At 38.0% G+C, this 25,345-nt stretch overlaps 1 protein-coding gene across 1 annotated transcript in view; it reads left to right on the forward strand.

Moving 5' to 3' along the window:
* LOC129871184 (rhodanese-like domain-containing protein 11, chloroplastic) overlaps positions 1-21,029 on the forward strand; it is a 33,043-nt gene extending 12,014 nt beyond the window's left edge. The window contains exons 3-10 of the mRNA XM_055946064.1: positions 197-304; positions 9,545-9,641; positions 16,229-16,268; positions 16,365-16,439; positions 16,929-17,016; positions 17,113-17,180; positions 20,424-20,496; positions 20,570-21,029. Coding sequence (XP_055802039.1) covers positions 197-304; positions 9,545-9,641; positions 16,229-16,268; positions 16,365-16,439; positions 16,929-17,016; positions 17,113-17,180; positions 20,424-20,496; positions 20,570-20,653 — 633 coding nt within the window. The 3' untranslated portion in view covers positions 20,654-21,029. The remainder of the gene's footprint in view (positions 1-196; positions 305-9,544; positions 9,642-16,228; positions 16,269-16,364; positions 16,440-16,928; positions 17,017-17,112; positions 17,181-20,423; positions 20,497-20,569) is intronic.
* The last annotated feature ends 4,316 nt before the right edge of the window (positions 21,030-25,345 follow it).

The following is a 25,345-nucleotide window of genomic DNA, read 5'->3' on the forward strand; positions in this document are numbered from 1 at the left end:
CTGAGTTTGCTCTTGTAATTATAACATGTTTTCCAAGTCCCATCCTCCTAGATGATGAGTTATATTACAGTCTCAACTTGTTAGAAATCATAAGTCCTGTAATCATTTAATTTGTGCTTAAGCCATGATTATTCCTTATTAAATTCTTCACTATATTACTATGATAATAACCTTTGTGTTTCCCTTTTTATTGTAGATCAGGGATGGGAAAGTTAAGGTTCTTACTCCCAGGGAAGCTGGTTATGCAATTCAACTCTTGAACAAAATGCTGCTTGATGTTCGTCCCTCTATGGAGCGAAAGAAGGTGGATTCGACTTTCTTTCAAATACCCCTTCTCTCTACTATCCATGTTTGATGAAATACAAGGCGAATCTAAGTGGCTCAGTATAATTGCCCCTACAGCTTTCCGTTATTTCTCTTTACATGCTTTACACAATCCTCATTTAATTGTGCTAGTATTTGCTTAACCTTGCATGTCAGTGGCTGTTCTTCTATCAGAACTCCTTGCTCTGGTTCAAGTCTCTTGTCTAAATGAAAATATGACTTTCTTTCTCTCTGGCTTGGGAAATGTGCACACTCTCTCTCACCTCCCCTGAAAATTATTCTGGCGAGGCCTCTCAAAGGCTTAGGCCCCTCTTAGTATGGTGGACAGGATGTGCCTTTTCATTTATATTGATAAGTCTTTTGAATTAAATGATATTAGTGAAGGTTCTTTCAGGTGGTTGTTGTTCAAGGAGTTCAACAGTCGGTTCGTCAGTAAGATTAAGATGATGAAGTCATTTTAAGATGGATATGCAGTGTGACGAGATTAGCTTCCAGAGGTTCTGGGGATTTTTACAGAAGATGGGGCAGGCTCAAGGAAGGGGATCTTTTCAGAGTATATCAGAATTTCAACTCTTATGGGAGATCTCTTCGAGTAGAAACACTAAGGGGCCAAAGGAAGTCAGCTATTATCATCCCGGAGATGGATTACAATGTAGAGTGGAGTGATTTAGCAGACAATTATCAGATCTTTGGGTGAACCCGTTAACCCAGCTCTCCAGAAGTTTGTCACTCCAGGGAAATCTTTCATGGCTGCTGCAAATATTCAGAAATGGCCGGTTATGAACTCCCAGTCTCATTCTAAATTGGAGAATCTACAGGAATACTTGCAGTGTTGCTTAGTCAGAACCTTCAACGACTTTTTCAGCTCTAGTCCGAATCCAACAGTCATCCATAAGTGGTTCTTGAAAAGGTGGAAGATGACGGCAGGGTTGCGCGTCTTACAGCTCACACATAACCAGATGTTGTTCGAGTTTCCATCTAGGCAAGAAGCAGAGAGGATAATAATGAGGAGATGGTTTTGGAGTGGTAGAAGGTTGTCACTTGAGTGGTGTTCTCCAGCATCAGGGACATATAACTCTAAAGAAGAAATAGCAGCAAACCAGTGGTGGATTAGGGCTTTTGGCATCCCGTTCCACGCGTGGTCAGAAGAATCTCTGAAATTTATCGGGGATTGCTGTGGTGGTTACATCGGCGCAGATGAGGACACAAAGAAAAGAAATCATATTCTTTGGGCTCGGATTTGTATTACAGCAGTAGCACAAGAACCTCTGCTTAAAATTGATTTGAGAGTAGGCGGCAGGATTTTTGAAATATCCATTATTGCCGATGCCTTCTTGAAAATCTCAGTTGCCGGTGATTCTGAAGAACAGAGTTTTAACCAGTGGTCCAAACAAGTTTGTGTTTCGAAGACTGAGTAGCCTATTAATTCAAATTTCAAATCTGCTGAGGATCCTACCCAAATATCCAAAGGCAACTTTGGGCCAACTTAAGGCAAAGGCTCTTCAGACCATCTTTATTACTTATGGAGGAAAAAGGGGAACTTGCATCTCAATAAAAGGAGATATGAAAGGAGTAGAAGGCTATTGGGCCGGCCCAATCTATAGATGCCGAGACGCAAAAGCTTTCTGAAGGAGAAACGAATGCTAAGTTGTCTCAGAAGCCATTATTGTCTTCCCAAACGCAAGCAGATTCTCTTTACGAGTGCGAGGAAGACGCAGCATGTGACCTCTATCTCTTCTCTCTCTCCCCCCCATTCACTCTGATTTCTCTATTGGGTGTTTTCAAGATTCAGGGTAAGTTTAATTAAGGGTGACAAGAAAGTTTCAAAATTAAGAAAAAGTGACACAATTCTTAATTATTGAGTAAAGGCAACAATTTTAAGATTAGTGCTAATGACACTAATTTTAAAATTCTCAAGTTTTATTATTTACACAAAAACCCTATCTTCTCGATCCCACCTCCCCCCCTCCCTCTCCCCCTCCCCATCCTTCTGCCGCCGTCACTGTCGTCTTCACCACCTCCACCAACACCAATTCTTCCTCCATCACCACCACTTCCTCTCCACTACCATCACAACTTTCTCCTCGACCACAACCATCAGTTCTTCCTCCATCACCTCCATTTCCTCCTCCTCCATCACCAACACTTCATCCTCTTCTTCCTCCTCTACCACCATCGTGGCCACCTCCTTCTCCTCCACCGTCGCCGCCACAACCACCACCACCTCCACTATCGTTGTTATCACCATCACCAACACCTCCTTTTCCGCCTTGATTTTTTTATTTTTATTTTTTGGTTGTTGTTCTTGGTGAATGTAAGTCATCTGTTGCAACATGTTTAGCAATCTTTTGAAACATGTTTCTTGTTGCAACAGGTTAGCAATATCTTGCAGCAGGTTAACAATATGTTGCAACAAATGTCCTATCAATTGCAACAAATGTCCTATTGTAAGTCATCTGTTGCAACAAATAGGACACCTGCTGCAACAAATTGCTAACCTGCTGCAACAGATGACTTATCTATTGTATTCAACCTCTGGTTCTATCCAAAAGCTATATACAACAGGTTAGTATTTGTTGAAACAAAATTACTATCTGTTACAATAAATTACTAACATGTTGCAACAGAGATAAAGACCAAAAAGAGAAAAAGAAGAAGAGCGCGATAAAAAATAATGAACGGCGACGATGGCAGCAACAAAGACCATAAAGAAAAAGAAGAAGAAGAAGAAAATGAAGGAAGAGAGAAAGAAAGAAAGAAAAAAAAGAAGATGAGGGAGAGAGAAATCTGGAAAGTGAAAGAAAGAGAGAGAAAGATTGAAAAGATAACTCAATTTTCTCAAGATTCAGGTTTCTCTTTCCAATTAGTAGCGACACCTTGTCACTACCCTGGTATGGTGATAGTTTGGAAGAGCAACAAGTTATTTCATGCCCGATAGTTATCAAAACCTCTCATTGGACCAAGATAGTGATGACTAAAGCTTGTAAAACCTTTTGGATTCAATTCAGTGGGGTTTGAGCAAAAAATCGTTGATATGATACCGCGACTGGAACAAAAGAGGAAGTTGCAGTTGCAACAATCAAAGGGGAAAGGGCAACAGAAGATCAAAGGAAAAGGGTGGCCAAGAATCTGCAGTGCACAATTAATTATGAGAATGGAGAAGGGTCAAGCAGGGGCAGGTTCAACAAGGCTTACTCTGAATGAAAGAAAAAATTATCATATGGAATATAAGGGGGCTTAATGATATAAGCAAAAGAAGCACCATCAAGCTACTTATTCAGAAATGGAAGCCTGATATATTGTGTTTACACGAAACGAAAATAGAGTGTTGTTCTGTGGCAATAGCAAGTGATATTTGGGGATCAAGATCGGTCGAATGGGTTGAATTGAAAGCAAGTGGTACCAGGGGTGGCATTATTATTTTGTGGTACAAAAGACAATGGAAATACTTAGACTCTTACCAGGGGCAGCATACTCTTTCAGCTATGTGGGAGGGCTTGCATGTGGATTTCAGATTCTGTTTCTCTGGGGTGTATGGGCTTCAGTCAACGCTGGAAAGGCTAGACCTATGGGATGAGTTGGCTGCTGTCAGAGGTATTTGGGATGGGTGTTGGGTCATAAGCGGTGAATTTAATGTATGTAGATTTGAAAATGAGAGGTACAATTGTATAGGAGATCAAAGGCCGACTTCTCTGAATTTATTTAAGACATGGGTCTTATTGATCTCCCCTTGTATGGTGCAACTTATACATGGACTAGGGGAGAGGACTTTCTGCAGGCTTCCAGAATTGGTAGGTTCTTAATATCCTCTGAATGGAATGAATTCTGTGGAACTGTGTTGCAGGTGGCCTTACCAAGGGCTCTCTCCGACCACAGTCCCTTAGCCCTAAGAGAGTGGTGATTGGCCTTCTGATCCTTCCTACTTCAAATTTGAAAACATGTGGCTGCAGCATGAAGGTTTTCATGGTATGGTCGGACAATGGTGGCAAGGTTATATAGTAAATGGCTCTCCAGACTTCATACTCTCCCAGAAATTAGAAGTTTTGAAGAAAGACCGTGTTACTTGGAACAAGGAGGTCTTTGGTAAGATAAGTTCCAGAATCAGTAAAGCCATGGATGATCTTCTGTTGACAGAACATGCAACTGAAGGAAGGGTTCGGTCTCAAGTTGAAAAGAACAAGATTTTGCAATTACAATTAGAGATACAACAATTAGCAAACGCAGAGGAAACCTCTTGGAGACAAAAATCCCATTGCTTGTGGTTAAAAGAGGGGCACAAGAACACAAAATACTTTCAAAGATTAGCCAACTCCCACAGGCGATACAACCACATTGACAGGTTGCAGGTGGAGATACTTCATTGTAGGAAAAGAGCAGGTGAAAGAGGTAATTCTTGACTTCTACCAAGAATTATACTCTGAATGAACCAAGGAGGCCTACTACTTATTTTGAGCGCCTGGCTAGTCTGAGTGTTGAAGAGAAGAATGCTTTGGAGCAGGCCTTTGAAGAAGAAATATAAAATGCAATCAACTTCTGTGCCCCAGACAAAAGTCCAGGGCCAAATGGCTCTCTATGGGGTTTTATCAGAAATGCAGGGAATTATCAAGTAGGATATTTTGGGCGCTCTCAATCACTTTAACAACAATTTACACATGGTGAAATCTTTTAATGCTTCTTTTATTGCACTTGTCCCTAAAATGAAAGGTGCGATAGAACTTAAGGATTTTAGGCCTATCAGTCTTATTGGTAGTGTGTGCAAAATTTTGGCCAAAGGGCTCTCTGGTGATTGGGAGTCTAGTATCTGATTTTCAGAATGCCAACAGTTATTGCTAATGAAGTTCAAGATTGGAAGCAGAAATGTGGTAGTGCAGGTCTGCTTTTTAAACTTGATATTGAGAAGGCTTTTGATAAATTGAGTTGGTCTTTCGTTATTCAATCTGAAGGCAAATGGGATTTGGAGAGAGATGGATTAGATGGATCAAGTACAGCTTTTCCACCATAAAGTATATAGCGCATCTCCAACCCACTCTTTATTTCTCTCCAAATATAGAGAATGTCTATATTTGGAGAGAATCAAATCCAACCCAATTCTCTATTTTACTATCTAAAAAGAATCTTTTTCTCTCTCCTCAATATTATATTATTATTTCTATTTCATTTTTATTTTCTTATTTCGTAATATAAAGCCTTCTTTTTCAAATGATCACCCTTATATAATCTTCATGTAATATATTTTTAGGTGTTATATTACATAAGAAAATAATCATAGATATTAAAGACTTAGTTAATGGTCTTATATAATATAAATAATATTAAAATAATTTTAAATTACATATTTAAAGGGATGAACTTTTCTTAAAAAAATAAAGTAGAAAAATTATTAATTCGGGATGAAAGTAATATACTTGTCAATAATATATTTTTAGATGTTATATTACATTATAAAATAATTACAAATACTAAAGACTTAATTAATGGTCTTACATAATATAAATAATATTAAAATAATCAAAAAGTGAAATAGAGAGGATGAATAGTTCTTCAAATTTGGAGAACTACTATTCACCTCTTTATAAATGGAGAATAGAAAGTAAAAGGGAGGAGGGATGGAGAGACCATTTTCTATTTTATTCTCCAAATATAGAGCATAGAGAGTAAAATAGAGGGTGGTTGGATATGGTTTTAGTACTAGTGAATAGAAGTCCTGTGGGTTTTTTCACTCCAATGAAAGGCATTAGACAAGGGGATCCCCTTTCATCCTTCCCTTTTGTAAAGATAGGACACTTGGGCCTAACTCAACCCCTCAAGAGCTAGCTTTTAGGGTTGTGTTAGGCACAGGTGCCATATCTTTACATGGTATCAGAGTCAGGTCCATCCTTATTTGGGCTCCCGGTCCATGCTTCAGTTGGGCCTGGGCGTGAAGGGGGTGTTCGAGTAGGTAAAAGTTCCACATTGATTGGGGAATGGACCGGTGGTCTGCTTATATGGACTTGGGCAATTCTCCCCTCATGAGCTAGCTTTTGGAGTGGAGTCAGGCCCAAGTGCCATATCTTTACATCTGGCTATGATGGGTTTGAGTAGGATGTTGGAGAAGGCTAAACAACTTGAATGGATAGAAGGCTTTGAGGTGGGCAATGGTTACGGTCTGACAGTCTCTATCTCACATCTTCTATTTGCTGATGACACCTTCATTTTCTGTGGTGCTGAGAAATCTCAAGTGCAATATCTAAATCTCACTCTTATGCTCTTTGAAGCATTGTCAGGTCTCCACATCAACATGTCCAAGAGCATTTTATATCCTGTAATCAGGGTCCCCGATTTGGAAGATATGGCAGATATCATGGGTTGCCCTACTGGCTCCTTTCCCACCACCTACTTGGGTATGCCTTTGGGTGCCAGGAATAGATCTGCTCAAGTTTGTAATATGATTGTGGAAAAGTTTGAGAGAAGGTTACCCTCCTGGCAACAACAATACCTCTCTCTAGGTGGGAAGATTAACAGTCATCAATAGTGTATTGGACAGCATTCCCACCTATTATATGTCCCTACTCCTTAGGCTAGTTGAGGTGAAAAAGCGACTTGACAAAATCAGGAGAGACCTTCTCTGGGAAGGCAACAAGAAGGAACGCAAATTTCATCTTGTTAAATGGGACAAAGTCAACAACAACAACAACAACAAACCCAGTATAGTCCCACCATGTGGAGTCTGAGGAGGGTAGAGTGTACGCAGACCTAACCCCCACCTTAAAAGGTAGGGCGGCTGTTTCCGAAAGACCCTCGACTTAAGAGAGAAGAACAAGGGAGGAGAAACAAGGAAAACAAGACATAGGTCAGTAGAGCCAGGCATATAGCAAACAATATAAAAATATGAATAATGAGAACAATAAAGTCAGGGTAGGAAAGATCGGGGATAAAGGAGCATTAGCTACTATAGATAAAATAGGATACCCAAAGTAAACTGGGACAACTAATATAAGCAGTAATCCCATGCAAAAATCATATGTTAATAAACAAATGAGCGCGACTACGACTACTATGGAGAAAAGATAGACCACCTAGCCCACTATCTTAGTATGAGTCCTCCATAGCCTCCTATCTAAGGTCATGTCCTCGGTGAGCTGCAACTGTGCCATATCATGTCTAATCACCTCTTCCCAATACTTCTTCGGCCTCCCTTTGCCCCTCCTGAAACCGTCCATAGCCAACCTCTCGCACCTCCGCACTGGAGCATCTGTGTCTCTCCTCTTCACATACCCGAACTATCTCAGTCTCGCTTCCCGCATCTTGTCCTCCACCGATGCCACTCCCACCTTGTCTCGGATATCTTCATTTCTAATTCTATCCATCCTAGTGTGCCCACACATCCACCGCAGCATTCGCATTTCTGCGACTTTCATCTTCTGAACATGGAGTTTCTTGATTGGCCAACACTCCACCCCGTACAATAGAGTCGATCTAACCACCACTTTGTAGAACTTGCCTTTGAGTTTTGGTGGCACTTTCTTGTCACACAGCACTCCGGAGGCGAGCCTCCATTTCATCCACCCTGCACCGATACGGTGTGAAACATCGTCGTCGATATCCCCATCTTCCTGTATAATAGACCCAAGGTACTTGAAGCTTCTTTTCTTTTGAATGGCCTGGGTACCAAGCCTCACTTCCCCGTCAGCCTCACGCAGCAGTCCACTGAAACTGCACTCCAAGTATTCTGTCTTGGTCCTACTCAATTTAAATCCTTTAGACTCTAACGTTTGTCTCCAGCCCTCCAGCTTGTCGTTAACTCCGTTGTGAGTCTCGTCAATCAGGACTATGTCATCCGCGAACAACATACACCAAGTCACTTTGCTAAAACAATATGGAGGATTGGGGATCAAAGACTTGGCTTTACATAACAAGTGTATGCTATTGAGGTGGCATTGGAGATACGGTCAAGAGGTGGCTGGCTTATGGAAGGAAGTGATCCAAGCAAAGTATGGCAGTGATAGTCACTGGTGCTCTAATAAAGTCAGTACCTCTTATGGCACAGGGGTCTGGAGAGATATAAGGAAACTGTGGGAAATATTCTTCAGTGATGCTTCACTTAAGGTGGGAAATGGGGAACACATTCAGTTTTGGAAAGATATTTGGTTACGAAAGATTCCTCTAATGAATGCTTTTCCAAGCATTTTCCAGATTGCAACTAATCCAGACTCAACCATCTCGCAGTACAGGGAAGACAATGTGTGGAATCTGATCGTAAGGAGAAATCTTAATGACTAGGAGATGGAAGAGGTTTTTAGTCTCATGGCCACCATTCACACTAGTGCAGTCAACAGCCAAAGCAAGGACAAACTTATCTGGAGAAATAGCATGGATGGATCCTATTCAGTTAAAGCAGGCTACCTACAACAAAGCTCCAAGAAGACTTTAATTGATCAATGGCTATGGAAATTAATTGGGAGAACTAAGTTGCCACCTAAAGTTATTTGCTTCAGTTTGATTACTCTAAAAGATGCTTGCTTGACTCAGGATAATCTCATGAGGAGGAAATTCCAAATAATCAACAGATGCTACATGTGCTTATGCAACTCAGAATCTATTAATCACCTGTTTCTTCATTGCACAGTTGCAAAAGGCCTATGGAACATGTTCTTCTCACTTTTTGGACTCACTTGGCCATGCCAAGTTCATTGAGAGAGTTTATATGTTGGAGTTCTTTGAAAGTTGGGAAGTCCATCAAGCAGATCTGGTCTTTGGTTCCAGCCTGTATTTTGTGGTGCTTATGGACAGAGAGGAACAAAACATGTTTTGATGGCACTCCAACTCCCATCTCTACCCTTAAAGCAAGATGTTTGATTACTCTTTTGGTTGGGTTAATCTCTCTCCTGTACTTAGTGTCGATTCTTTCCTGGAATTTATCAGCTCCATAGATCTTTGTTGTTAGCTGTTTAGATAGCTTTTTCTGCCTTTATGGGAGCTGATATTTTCTTTCTTTTGTAATCTGTGCAGCTTCTTGATGCTTTGTTAATGATATTCTTCTTATTTCATCAAAAAAAAAGTCTGTTGTTTAAGCTTATCAAAGTTTGTGATGGGGAATACCAAGTTTTGTTGAAAAAACTCCTCTAAAAACTCCAGGTTCAAGCATTTTGGGATATGAAATAGATTAAAAGCAAATTACTCCCCTTAAATGATTGTGTTATTCATTATCCTGGTTATCCTGATTTATTAAACTGTTTTGCAGGCATGGGTAAAAGGCTCCACCTGGATTCCAATTTTTGATGTTGATACTAGTTTAGAACTTCGTACTCTTTCCTGGAAAGCAACAAACTTTTTGATGGGTAACAAACTTCTCTTATGACACACAAATGATTCATTTTTACTATACTTTTATCTTTATAACTACTTGGTGAAACACAAAGACATATAGCTTGACTTCTGTCCAAAGAGATGCAAATCTAGTGATCATAATCGGGCCACGTGAATAAACAAGAAAATAATTACGGAAGCTAAAATATGAAGATTAAAGACAAGAATTGAAAGATATGTAATATTCGAGAATAAAATCTCCAAATTAAAGATAAAGTACTAAGAATTAGGATTTTAGTATTCAGAATTAGCAGATTAAAACTAATTATGATACTAATAGAGTCAATTCAAGAACTTTGATCAAAAGTGATCTAGACCCCTATTTCGAACAAATTAGAGACAACAATTAGTATAAGACTAATTACCTTCTTTAATTACGAATAAGAACCAAAGATATCAAGTTGAAGAATCATTCTTATAAGATTGTTAGATAAATCATAGTCACCATACACAGGGGTATAAAGAGGAGAAACCTCTCAAATAATATTAATCATGTCCAACTAAAATAACAAAATCCACCCCTATATATAGTGGAAACCTTTCCCAAATAACATGGAATTCAAATCCTACTTTTATGGAAATAAAAGCTTGAAAACTTTAAACTAGGAAAACATGTAAAAATAATGTCAAACTATTTCCTAAAATTAGCTGTCAAGGAAAAGGAAAGAAGTGGCAAATTTCCACTAAAACTTCCTCGTGACTTCAACATCTTTTGGCCTTGAACATTCAGCCTTTTGGGCTCCCTTTTGGGGCTTCATGTTGCCCCAATCTTCTTCCTTTTGAGCTTGAATTTGGACACCTCTTTTTTGATAAACAAATTCTTGATTTTCCATTGAAGCCTGTCAATTTTAATGGAGGTACACACACGTGAATGCTATCATCTAGCTTATGTATATTATGAATAAAGATCAATTTGTGGTACATCACAAATGTAGACTTAACTTGTTCTCTTTCTTTCTTCATTGTTTTCCTTTATGAGGAGTGCTTTTTTTTTTCTTTTGGCATAATACATAGACAGACATTTTAACTTGGCCTCAATAGACAACTAAACTCTCCAACTTTGAGAATGCATATCTAGACACCTCAACTCGTCACCACAATGACAGTTGAACACTTAAACTTAAAAAATGATCATCTAGGCTCCTTCAAAATTTATATGCCATGTCAACGTCGGTCGGGTGTCCACGAGACACAGTGGGTATGAGTTAAGGTGTCTACTCTCCACGAGACACAGTGGGTACGAGTTGGAGTGTTTAGTTGCCAGTCGAGGCCAAGTTAGTGTGTCGATCTATGTATTATGTCTTTTTTCGGGTAAACTTTGTCTGCATTGATCATTGATGTGCAAAAAGTTCCATAATGAGTTTGGCATACCAAATTCTGTATATGATCATTGAGAAGAGACTACTAAAGTTGGTCCTAACCAAAAACTTGCAAAATATACAAAGACCTCAAGGTGGATCATAGATTATATGGGCTGGTTTGGCCCTTTTGAATCCTAAATCCAAATAGAAGGAAAGTTCCATCTACCCATGTTGATAAGTCCTCTTACTTGATTGGGAGAGCAGTAAAAGAGTTGAAGATATGGATCCTATCAAAACTGTGGCTTAGACTTGCTAATTATCAGCAGGTGTATTTACTTCTCTGAGACAATGACTGATTTCAGATTTCATGTTCTTCAACTAGTTCCTGAATGTTACTGATGATGTTGATTATCTTCCAGGGTACTTTCCACTCCCTTGTGATGTATTTAGTTGAGGAGGGGGTCAGTTTCCCCCAAGGCTAATCTATAACCATTTGTAGCACACCATATGAGGCCAAAAAGCATAGAAGCAGCTTCTGCTAAGTTACTTGTCCCTGGTCTCAAAGGAATAGAGTAGGCAAAAATCACCATTCCCTGATTATTTCTGATCAGACCTCCACCATCACACAAGTCTTGAATACAACTCCGATCATTGTTAAGCTTAACTGTCTGGGAGGGAGGCTTGATCCATTTGACAACTCTGGAAGTCCTCTGCTCAATGCTTGTTTCACAAGCTGTACATATTGTATGCCAATCTTCTCCTAACCTTGCTCTTATAAGTTTGCTGTTTAGAAATCTGCAAAAGAATAGACATAATGTTAGTTTTGGTTTTATAAAAGGAAAGTCGGATGCTTTCAAAATTTTTATTGCATCTTGACTTCCATAACTCCCACAAATGATAATTAGGTAATATTCTGGTAATGAATTTGGCAAGAGGTCTCCATAAAACGGAATTGGTAGTAGAGGATCAAAGGAAAATTGGTGGATGATCATTCCAGCATATATCTGGTGGACACTATGGAAGGAACGGAATACCAGATGTTTTGAAGGCAAGAGTAGCAACATTCAGAAGATAAAGAGTCAGACTCTTAATTTACTGTATTTTTGGTGTAAACAAGAGGGGGGGGGGGATATAGTAGCACTAGTTGATTTCATAGGTAACTTGTAAACTTGTAAAGTTCTTCGTCCTCTTGGAGGAATTCCCATACTTTTGGTGGGTGTAAGATTCTTCCTCATCATTTCTTGGATGATGAGTTTTTTATGAATACAAAGTTGCCCTTGTCTCAAAAAAAAAGAGTAGAGGTCTCCATAGAACAGAACGGAATTACTTACCACTTTCTGATATGGGTGGAGTGCAAACCCAGGTTTGAAATAGCACCAGAATCAGGTTATGGAACCAATGGAGAAGAAACAAGGCTGAACCCCCCGTACAAGGTTTTACCCAAGGGATAATCCTAAGAGAAAGAACTAGAGGGGAAAAGTTTAATGAGACATGTGACTTGCACATGACTCATTTAAATTTGAAATCAGATTTGGGCCTCTTATCCAGGCCCAAGAGTACTAACCCCTAGAAAAGAAGTATAAGCCCAGATAGAGCGGGACAAATGAACTTTAATAAATTACATGGAGGAAACAACCCAGAAGCTATCAGAGAAGAAAGTGCGATGGTAGAGAATGAAGTAAGAGGATCTTCCGGAAAAAAACATTCAAGTAAGAGAAGAACAAAAGCACGCAGAACTTTTAGACAACAACAATGGGGGAAGAGATGATAAAATTAATGATAGTGAAGAACAGGGGAATGTGCAGCAAATTGTTCATCTGGGGGAGCCAACTCCGATTAATTGTGATGCTTTTGGGTATAGTAAAGAAGCAGAAGAGAGGGCAAATCACTGGGTACAGAGCAATATTCTTAGGCTCAGTCAAGAATTTGGAGCTGCTTTCGAAGGATGCACAGAGGATAGAAGAGAATTCTATTTTTATTTTGAAAGAAAAGGGGAAAAACAGGGAGTTCCTAAGGAACTGAGGAACTTGTTTTTCGATGTAAAATTCAAAGAAGGGGAGCCATGGAGTGATTCAAAAAGCAGAGGGAGGAAACTAATCACCCAGTTATAATGAAGCTCAATATCCATCATGGAATGTGAGGAGGCTTAACATGGAGGACAAGAGAAAATTGGTGAAGAGCAGATTACAACAAGGGGGAGCAAATATTATAGTTTTGGTAGAGACAAAATTACAGGGAGCAGTATATTCAACAGTTGGGGGGTAACAAATGTATGGGGGGAATTTGGATGGAGGCATTTAGTAGAGGGAGTATAATTATTTTGTCTGATAAAAGGTCTTGGAAAGGGGAGATGGTGGAGAGTGGAAATCAGATGATCACTTGCAAGTTGAGTGGCATTAATGTAGATTTCACTTGGTTTCTGAAAGCACTATATGCTTCCTTTGATAGAAATGAAAGGAATGAGTTATGGGAAGAATTAGGTGCAATGAAGAGCTTTTGTGAAGGACCTTGGGTGGTTTGTGGCGATTTCAACACTACCACATTCCTTTCAGAAAAGACAAATTGTACTAGACTTTCAAGAGCAATGACGGACTTCTCTAGCGGTATCAATGAACTAGAGCTAGTAGACCCCCTTTTATTTGGGGGATCTTACACTTGGAGAGGAGGGCCAGATCATAGAAATGCATCAAGGATTGACAAATTCATGTATTCATTTCCTTGGGACGAATTGTTTAATCAAATCAGACAGAGTTCCTTGCCTAGTTTGGGTTCTAACCATAACCCAATTTTGTTTTCATGTGGGAAGGAGGTCTTCAAGAGATCATATTTCAAGTTTGAAAAATGGTAGCGGAATGTGGAGGGGTTTAAATCCAAAGTACAAGACTAGTGGAATTCTTTTAATCTGACAGGAAGTGGAAACTTTAAGTTAGCAACAAATTTGAGTCTTTTGAAAGTAAAACTCAAAGAATGGAGCAAGGAGAATAAAGGTAATTGGAGGGCTAGAAAGGATCAACTTCTGGAGCAAATTGGAAGTCTGGAATTCATACAAGAGGTTAGACCTCTTACCGATGATGAGTTACTGATGAAAGCACAATGGGCCATGGAGTATGAAGAAGTGGCTAGAATGGCCATTGTGCATAAGAGAATCAACACTATAGATTCTTTGATTCTATGGAAATTAAGAGGTCCATTGTGGATTTTGATCAAAATCTTTACAAAGAATCTTAAAGTTGGTGACCAAATTTGGATATTTTTGATGTTCAAACTATTACTATGGAGGAGCAACAATGGCTTACAAGAAGGTTTGAAGGGGAAGAGGTGTTAGAAGGGATCAAAATGTGTGCAGTAGACAAAGCACCTGGCCCGGATAGTTACATAATGGATTTTTTTCAAACTTTATGGGAAACTGTAAAGGAGGACTTAATGTTGACCTTCCACAACTTCCACACTCATCAAGTCTGTTCTCTCAAGACTTAATGTTGACCTTCCACAACTTCCACACTCTTAATGTTGACCTTCCACAACTCCTTGCGGGTATCTGTTCTCTCAAGTCTTTCCTGCATACTAAGTTTCATACAAAAGACTTGGAGCAGTTGAAGTACTTCAGTAGAAGTAAGTAGAAGCAAGAAGGGAATTTTGTTCTTGATGCGTGCAGACACTGAAAAGTTGGTTGCCAAACCTTGCAGTACTCCAATGGTCCCCAATGTACATCTTATGAAAGATGATGTTGATCCTTTTGATGATTGAGAGAGATACAGGAAGTTAGTTGGAAAGTTAAACTACCTCACTGTTACTCATCCAGGTATTGCCTTTGCAGTAAGTATTGTTAGCCAGTTTATGTCAGTGCCTATGGTCAAACATTGGGAAGCTTTGGAGCAGATTCTATGTTACTTGAAAGGAGCTTTGGACGTGGGTATTGTATAGCAATCACGGTCATAACTCTTGTTGAGTGTTTTGCTGATGCTGATTGGGCGGGATCCAAACTTAATAGAAGATCTACATCTGGCTATTGTGTTTTTGTTGGAGTGAGCCTAGTCGTGGAGGAGTAAGAAACAAAGTGTTGTATCTCGATCTAGTGCAAAATCTGAGTATAGAGCTATATCACAGTCTATATGTGAGATTATGTGGATACCTCATCTGTTATCTGAAATTTTATTGAAGCATCATACACCAGTGAAACTCTGCTGTGATAATGAGGCTGCTCTTCATATAGCTTCAAATCCGGTGTATCATGGAAGCACTAAACACATTGAGGTTGATTGTCAGTTTATTCGAGAGAAGATTTTACTATTCCACTGGCTACGTGAAGACGAGAGAACAATTAGCTGATTTGTTCACTAAGGCATTAAATGGAACTCGAGTTAGTTATCTTTGTGACAAGCTGCGCATGATCAATATCTATGCTCCAGCTTAAGGGAGGTGTTACAGTATATGGTAACAACACACAGGAGTGATGGTAGAATATTACAGAATAATAAGAGTGATTGTAGAATATTTTCTTTTATTTGTTTTGATTTATTTCCTTATATATGATTCCTTGTAATTGTATAAATACCTTGTATATTCATGAATAGAATGATAACTTCTTCCATTAGTTTACATATGCTATTCCCTTGTTTTCTTTATCAATTATTACTGGGGCTATGATGACATGCATGACGATTTTGGTTTTAGGGATAGAAATGACGGAGGAGTATCTCTTTTGGATTGTGCAAAAACTTTTGCATTGGTGATAACTAACTCAAGTTTCAGGAGGAGTACCTGATCACCTTTCATAGTATGGTGGCCAGGACTGAAATCAATTAACTACTCCTTAGGAAAAGCGATAGAACATGTAAGCACTCTCAGGTTATCCCGAGTGAGCATCTTACTACCCATCATACGCTCTAGGTAATGGATCTAGAGATTAAAAGTAAGAAGAGGAGGACGAGGGCTTTATATGACCCGGCAGTGTTGAATGATTGATTTCCTAGCTTAATTGTAGGAGTAATTGATATTGTATTGATTATGTAATATTTTTCTTTCCTTATTTCGTGGTAGGACTTATTGTATAAGAACTCATTCTCATGGGATGTAAATTCATACAGAAATACAAGAAGCTTTTTCTTCTTGCTACAAATCTTCAAAAGAAAAAGAAAAAAGATTCCATGGTGTTGTCTATGGAATAACTTTGTAAATAAAATAGATACACGTCTTTTGACTGCCATAGTACATTCTCTAAGCTTCTGATCACCAATTTTGTATCTTCTTCATAATAGGAGGGTGGTGGAGTGGCGTCCCTGCTCTGTCTTACAACAAGTATGCTATAAACAACCCCCTTTTATATAATTTTAATTTTTTTTTCATGTCAGTTCCATATTTTGATTATAAAGAATAAACTAATATCCTTTACAGGCAGTTCTTATCAAATGTTGAGGAGAAATTTGCCAAAGATACAGATCTTATTGTGGCATGCCAGAAGGGATTGAGGTAAATTTATCTGTCTATTAACCACATTTTAGATTCTCTTCTGTAAAGTATAATTCTGCACTCCAATGGCTGAATACAAGTACTTACGGAACAATCCAGATGAAGTTTGTCAGTACAATTCTGTTGCAAAGGAAGTGGATGCTCATGTAACTCCATGGTGATCCAAGTTTAGCACTCAAACTAAATTATGAGTATCTGGATTTTTCAATGTTGTCGAACATGAATATTCATTGGGCAACTATCTGATACATCATAAATTGGATCCTTTGTAGCATGACACTTGACTGTTTTCTTGCATATTAGATGGAACAGTTGAAGAGTTTTTATAGATCTAGCTGGCAGAGTGTCACTTTCTGAGGTAGTAAGAATCTCATGCTCTTAATAGGTCCATGGTCAGACAGATTAGGCACTTAAAAGGTTCTTATGCTCATAATTAACCTGCTGAGTTGTTTTCCTTACTGCTTATGCGGAGCCCTTTTCATCAGGCAGGTCCATTGCGGCTTGTGAGGTGCTATACAATGGTGGTTACAACAACATTTTCTGGGTTCAAGGTGGTTTAGAAGCTGCTGAAGAAGAGGTTCAAACACATCTTATTTTGTCTGTTTTGCTTTAATAAATATGCATCTTTCCAGAATACATGTCCGCAGAGGCATCTAAATACAATTTGGATCAGGATCTTGAAAGAGAAGGTCCTCAACCATTCAAGTTCGCAGGAATTGGTGGTCTTTCAGAGTTCCTTGGGTAAGTATTTTGTGCTTCTGCCTGTACATCCAGACACCTTCATATTTGATAATGACTTTCTACTTCTGGTGTCTACAATTTTGATGTAAAGCAGCTGTATTTCATCCTTAGTTAACAGATGATGTTATCAATTATGCACTCTAACTGTATATCATAAGTTCTAGTGGCATAAGCAGAATTTTTCACAAGTGGTGTCGACATTTAAGGAAGTCAACAAATGAATAAATTGCCTATTTACATCATATTGCACCCAAGGGTGTGTACTAGTGGTCAATGAAGTGGGTTGAGAACCATGAGGTCTCAGGTTGAAACCCAAACAGAGATAAAAAAACTAGGTGATTTCTTTTCATCAGTTAGTTGAGGTGCACGCAAACTAGCCCCATCACCACCACCACCACCACCACCAACATACCAAGTGAAATCCCCCTAAATGGGGTCTGGGGAGGTGTACGAATACCTTACCACTACCTCGTGGAGGTAGGGAGGCTCTTTCTGAAAGACAAAAGGAGAGATACTACATGAGGCTGGCCCCAACACCACAATTATTAAAAAAATTAAATTAATTAGATGCAACTCAAATACATAAAAGGAAAAAGGGCCAAATATACCCCGAATGACAACTTTTATACAATGCCAATTATATTTTATATAAAGTTTAATTACTGTTAGCATGATGAACAACTCACAAATCATGAATTAATAGCGAATGATTGTATATATTAATGTAATTATATAGTGCTGTAACTAAGTATAATGATAGAGATTTGTTGTAGAATCAAAGAAAATAAATATTGTGATAGAATAACAAATTTGGAGGGATAGCATAGCTGATCTTTAGGGATAGGAATGACAAATCTTTAGGGATGTACAATCTTTACTCTATTTAATGGAAAGACTCACTTTGAGAGGCATTTAGCAGAAATTTGTCATGGTATTAGAGTATTCTCTTGGCTGTCTTGTTTCATAGAGTCTATCTGTGGTTCCTTTCAATTTTTTTATTTTGAAAATCTTGGTTTTTTTTGACTGTTCGTCGGCAATCAGTCCTAACACCTAAGACTTTTGTTCTTGGTCATTCTAATTGTTTTCTTGAGTCTTAGTTTTCATAGCTATTCAAAAGCATGAATCCACATTACTTTGAATCCTTCAGTGTTCGTTTCACTGGAAAAACATATTCTTCCTAGGAATTTCAATTTCAGTTAATTGTCACCAGAAAAGAACTATGGGGCCATATAGATAAAAACGATCCTGCACTTACTGATCCTACAAAGCTAGGTGAATGGAAGATTAAAGATGCTCGGGTGATGACTTAGATTTTAGGGTCAATAGGCCCTCTTATTATTCTTAGAGCCCGTTTGGATTGGCTTTAAGTTGATCAAAACCAACTTAAAGCCCCTTTTTAGCTTTTGGACGTGTTTGCCTAATACTGACTTTAAGCCATAAAGTTCTTAAAGTCAGTCAAAAATGAAAAGTTAGGATTCCTAACTTTTTTTTTCAAAGTGCTTAAAGTCATTTTCTTTGACCATGGAAATTACTTTTATATCCCTTATATTTTAACTAAATTCCCAAACTAACTTTTTTTATTTTTTTAACCCTAAAATTCACATCATAAGCACTTTTATCCAAACACTCAACTGCTTATTTATAAAAATAACTTTCAGCACTTCAAAGTTCTAAAAGCACTTCATACATAAAAGTTACTTTTTTTAAGCCCATCCAAACGAGCTCTTAATCTCAGGCCATACAAAACAACTAAGGCCATGTGGGATTACTTACAAAAGGTTTACAACTAAGATAATAGCGCAAGACAGTTTCAGTTAGAGTATGAAATTACTAATTACTGTCAAAGAGGTCTCTTTGTTCAGGATTATTTTTCTGGATTTCAGAACTTATGGGCTGAATTTACAGATATTGTCTATACCAAAATATCTACAGAATCTCTCTGTGATCACGCAGTTCATGAGCAAAGCAAGTGAGATCAATTTTTGATGAAATTACGCTCCGACTTTGATAGTGTTCGCTCTAACTTGATGAACCATGACGGGTCTCCCATTGGCGTCGCACCAAGCCAGATCTTCAAAGATTTTTTTCTGTGCAGAAAGGCCCTGAAAATGTGTTAGTGCGGTACGAGGCACAGTGCCACTGGCTTATTTTAGGCGGGGTTTTCATTTCTTCATCTTTTCTTCATGTGGACTTGATTTTTGGGTCTTTAGACTTGATCTCGTTCCTTGCTATGGTCTTCTACTCAGACTTCCAAGCTCATTTTTCATTCGTTTTAGCATTGAATCATCCCTTTTTTTGCCAAATATCTCCTACATAGTAAAACAAAAATATTAAGAATAAAGTGAACGAAATGAACTTTAACACGAGAAAAACAGTCAAAATACGAGGCAGAATATAGCTAAAACATATACTTCTTGTCGTTGATCTCAAGTTTATAGACTTCTTATTCGAGGCAGTCATGCTGGTTGGAATGCCAAAGTGAAGTTGCAAGTTCGAATTTAATGATGTATGATTCTAGGATTGCAAGTTTTTAAAAATCAAATTAGTCTCAAAAAGACGGTGTCTTAAGGCTCATTTGTGAAAAGAATGTGAAAACCCAACATATGCATGTGTCTCGAACAGAGAATCAGACCAACCACTAAATCAAAGATGTATTTTTTATTAGCAGTGACATCTGATATAATATATAATTATTTTTTATTTTCACATAGTAATTATATATATTATAGGAATTTCTTTTTTTTGAAACCGCTTCATTGAAGGTGCATTCGCCCCTGACAAGTTCTTTCTATCACTTTGAATAAATGACATAATGTATGTCAATGTACTCATCCACAAAGTTGCTACGTAACTATTGGAGATGGTCTTCTGATTTTTCATTTGAGCTTGCTTTCTAAAGAGAGTACGGAATATTTCTCTCTTCTTTATTAATTAATGTGTTTCCATTCCTTTGATTTAGTAGATTCACTAGCTATATGGGTAGCACATACCTCGAGTAAGGGCTCATAAGTTACTTATTCCAAACAAACATCCTATAAATTTCATTTCGTTAAGAAATATTCACCATATATTCAACTTGATTGTTTTTCAATTAGAAGCTCACGTTACCCTGATGAGTAGGTGCGTGGGAGAAAGATTTAGATCAAAGACTTGTATTAATAGCCATGTAGTTTCAAGTCCCATTAACTTTTATCATAGAGTAGCTTGTGTTGCAGTCACTTACAATTCTTTGGATATTGTCAGTTGGACTGACCAACAGAGAGATGCTGCTGTTAAAGAGGGTTGGGGTTACCGATTGACTTTTTCTGCCCGAATGGTACTTGGTTTTCTTCCCTTCGTGAATAGAACAATGTTGCGGTTCTTTAGTGAACTAATGTTTTCTGTCACAGGTTGGATTAGTTCTTGGTGCTGATGCCTTGTTTATTGGAGCACAAAAAGTAGGGCAATATCTTCAGGTGTTAAGGTCTCACTGAGATCGGTAGTTGGAGCGTGCAGCCACAAGGAAATGTGTGAAGCGATCCATAGCATCCTTTTTCTGAAGCAAGAGAACTGAGATGAAAATCCATTCACAGGAGTATCTCAGGGCCCGGTCTCCTGCACCCCACCTTTAAATGCCTTGTATTTCGTCGAAACATTTTTTTAACTGAGGTCATATCATGTAGGACATGATTTCTTGATTGCCTTGTTAATTTGTGTAATGTGACTTCAAAAGCTGATGATTCTAAATCTACATTACTATAGCTAGATCCGGGAACAACATTGAATTAAACCACCATCTTTCTATTTTGTTTTCTTGCCCCCTATTTCGCATGAAAATACAATAGATGAATAGTCATTTGGATTATTGAATTCGAGTTTGCCTAATTTACAAATTTGCGTCTTAGTATGCCGGGTTTGTGAAGTATGTGCCCTTAGTACTGTTTATTTACTTATCGACTCTCTTCCTGATTAATTAATGCATCAACCAGGTTTTCTATTACAGGTCCTCTACATGTAAACCTCTGGAGATTTTACCTTGACGTATTATTTCGAGTAGTTGGTCTACTTTATTCAAAATTATATTGAGTTGTGACTTCTCTGGTCTTGTACCATCACACTCATCAGAAATATACATGGGTAAGAATGTCAGTGAAATTACTTTTATGGATATGATCTAAACAAATCTCATTTACCAGCCCAAGTATGAACCTTGAAGGATTTTCCGGAGATTCTTATCCTTCTCTATTGTCTAGGCATTGCTAAAAATACCACCACTCTAATGGAATGCGTAGTTTTGGACCCAAGGATGGGGCATACCAAACAATGAGGGGTGTGAAAATCAGGCCCCTTCTGATGTATGATAGTGGGTGGTAGTAGATATCTGATGTAATGGAGGTGCTCACAAACTGATACTATTATCTCAAAAGAAAAAATAATATCTATGAATTTCTTGGTTGTGTTGGAGGATGTAGTGTTAAGGCTAGTGTGTTTGCCATGAAGGAAAACATTTTCTAGATTTTTTTTTTAATTTTCTCATGTTTGGTTGGTTTAAATATTTTAAAAAATATTTTTTCAAATCAATTTATTTTTCTCAAATTTAAAAAAAGTGACTTACCTCAAAAAAGTAGGAAAACACTTTCCAAAACACTTTCAACCCCACACTTCAACTTTTGGGTATCGATTCTTGACACTAATTTAGGATTCAACTCTTGATTCTGATTTGGGACTAGACTCCTGACCTTGATTTGAGATCCAACTCCCCAGTCCCAAGTTGGGTTGGATTCCAGTTTGGGTGTCGGATCTCGAGTTAGGATTCGTAGTTGGATCTCGATTTGGGTGGTGGATCTCGAGTCAGAATTTCAGATCCGATTTTGGGTCAGGTGTTAGAGTTGGGTATTGAGTCAAGTGTCATGGTGGGGTTCTGAGTCGAGGTTGATTTGGGTGTTGGTTTGATAGACATGTCATGTCAGGAATTGGAGTTAGATTCTGATTTAGAAGTCAAGTTTCGAGTCTGGTGTTGGAGTCGAGTCTCGATTTGGAAGTCGAGTCCCAAGTCGGGTGTTAGGGTTGGGTCCTAATTTAGAAGTTGGGTTCGAGTCGAGTGTTAGAGATCGGTTTTGGTTAGAAAGTCGGGTTTCAGATAAGAGTTGGGGTTGGGCATCGTTTGGAAGTCGGGTACTAGGTCAGGAGTCGAAATTGAATTTCGATTCGAAAGTCGAGTCCCTTGTCGGTTGTCGAGGTCGGGTTCTGGTTCAAAATTTGGGTTTTGAGTTGGGTGTCGGATCGCAGGGTCGATCTTGGGCCGTGTGTCGAGATTGGGTCTCAAATCAGTCATCGGGTTGTGTGTTAGGGTCAGGGTCGAGTTGATTTGAATTTGGGATGTCAGGATCGGATCTGAAGTCAATAATTAGAGTCATGTTTACGTTCGGGTGTCGAGATTAGGGTTGGGTCCCAGGTCAAGAGTTGGGGTCAGGTGCTGGATCGGGTCTTGGGGTTGATCATCGGGGTCGTGTCCCAGTTCGAATGTCGGGGTCATGTCTCGAATTAATTATTGAGACTGATTTTTGGGTCAGAAACTATTTTCTTAATAAGTATTCTTTTTACTCTCTAGCCAATAGTAAAAGATATTTTCAGAAAAATGTCTTTCATTCACCAACCAAACACTAGAAATATTTTTTAGTCACCAACCAAACATGAGAAAATAAGTTAGAAATCTACTTATTTTCTAAAAAAAAACATTATATAGGAAAGCATTTTCCTTCATACAAAATACACTTCACTGATTTTTCTTAGTGCAACTGCTGCATGTACTTGAGGCAAAACATTGATTTGAACTTTGTTACTAAGTGACCACTCACTCAATAAGCTAAATAGATTTGAATCTTTTGAAATGCAAGATTCTTATTGATTATAATCATTAATCAGTAATCGCTAATTTTATATGGGTGGTTATTGATAACGCTCAACTACATCTTTACGAATCGAAGTGTAGGCGGTCGTTGTCAATATAAATTCAATGTAGATTCGGGATCGAATTCCACAAGAAACAATGTGTAGGCAATTGAAAAAAATAAAAAAATTACAATCTATTAGTTTGAATCCGAAATAAGAAGTACAATTTTGATATAATATGAAGGTATCGATAACAATTAATGATAGGAAAGAGGGAACACGGGAACGAGGGCACAAATCTTTTCAAGCAAGGAATCAAAGAGATTTGAGGAATGGGAAATCAATTAACATTCACATGATCCATTGCACCTTAATCTCATATAGTCTCAATCAATCATGGGTAAAATTATATATGCGTTGGAATCTAAATTATCCATCTACTTTTCTCAAATGTATGACAAAAAAATTCTCAACTAGTTCTCTCGAATCTAGTTAAGCGACAACCCAAATATTTTAATTATAGGCATTGCATGGATTCACTATTTCTAGCAAAAAATCGGTGTATGAGTTGCTAAACCTCAAATTATGCACTAATCAATTTTTTCCAAACTCAATTGACTCCCTCAAGTTCAATCAAAGTAAATGGGCAATTCCAAGGAGTGATCAGATCCATAGAAAAATATTTAAAGCATGAAATTTATTAGATATTCAAAGACCAAATTCATAAATGAGAATATATTCAATTACTTGCAAAGGCAAAAAAAATAAATCAACAGCCCTATCAATTGTCTATTTCTAGCACAAAACCCCAATCCTATTATGATAATTACACCTACAATTCATGCAATACAAAACAAGAAAATGAAGAAAAGATAAAAATAGTTACATTTTAGAGTTCAATCTTCAATCTAAAGGTGAATTGTAAGGAAACTTGATATGAAAACCTAAGCCCATGCTATGGAATGTTCTTCAAGGTTCCAATGTGTATAAAAAAGTTCAAAGATGAAAAGGATCCCTTTTCCATAAGCTTTCCATCAGCTTTTGTGAGAATTTGGAGTCCAAACGTGTGAAATTCCTCATTTGCCCCTGACACTACCACCCTAGTCGCTAAAGCGACTAGACCATCGCAAAAGAGGACCTCGCTAAAGCGAGATATTGACCACAAAAGAAAACTATGAATTGTTTGACCAACTCAGTAAAGTGAACTCCGCCTGGTAGCGACCCTTTCACTCCAGTTGACTATTCGCGAAAGCGAACGTCTTGTCTCAGGTGCGACATTAGAGGCTCCATTTTCCCTCTGTTTCCGCTCTTTTCTCCTCATTTCTTGTGTTTTTCATCAAAAATCCTTGCCAATCACAATATACCTGAAATAAACACAATTCAAAGGACAATTAACCTCAATCTTTAGATTAATAATATAAAATCATAAGAAAGAGCTCCAAATGAGTGAAAATCACTCACTCATCAACACCCCCAACGTAAAAACTTTGCTTGTCCTCAAGAAAAACCAAATCAAAACCATAAGAGGCAATCAGTTAAAGCATATTACAATTCCACTTAACATTCTTCCACTAAGCCATGATTACGACTATGGTTTGTACTAACAAGTAGTAAACAAGCATGTGATTTTCTATCCAAGCACCTCTCTCGATTTCAAACAAGCTTTCATAAACAAAATGAATTTTTAAGAATGATCAAGTAACAACGCTAATTCTCAAGAAGTGACTCAAAACCACTAGTCAACCAAACAACTCCCTTGACTCGACTCTGGAATCTATCAACTTCACCAATCCATCCTAATTTGCATGCCCTTACAAGAAAGAACGTTCGAAAACACTCACAAAATATTTACAACGCAAGGGAAAAAGACACAAACACTCATACTCATAAAGAACGTCTTATGAACACAAGTACTACGCCATAGGCCTGCCCTTATTTTCAATCATCATTGGCTCAAAATCAATTGGCCGGAGATAACAAAGGACTTTTAACAAGCTTATAATGTAGGATTAAGGAAGGTTAGGATATCATTTAGGTATAAGTGATTACACCCTTCTTGAACTACTTAACAACTCATCATTTTCCAACTTTTCCATATTTTTTGTTAAACCAATGCACATTCCAAATTTTCACTACCACTCAAGACACCCCACACAAACAACATTCTTTTTATACTTTGGAGAAATTCTTTTTCTTTTAATCTCTTCTTTCTTTTTCAAAGTTCTTTCTTTATCTAACATATTTTCCTCCTTTCTTTGATTTATTAATCCCATTGCTCAATTTCAAGATCTCAT

This window comes from Solanum dulcamara, chromosome 10, assembly GCF_947179165.1.
Source record: "Solanum dulcamara chromosome 10, daSolDulc1.2, whole genome shotgun sequence".
In the NCBI taxonomy this organism is placed as follows: domain Eukaryota; kingdom Viridiplantae; phylum Streptophyta; class Magnoliopsida; order Solanales; family Solanaceae; genus Solanum; species Solanum dulcamara.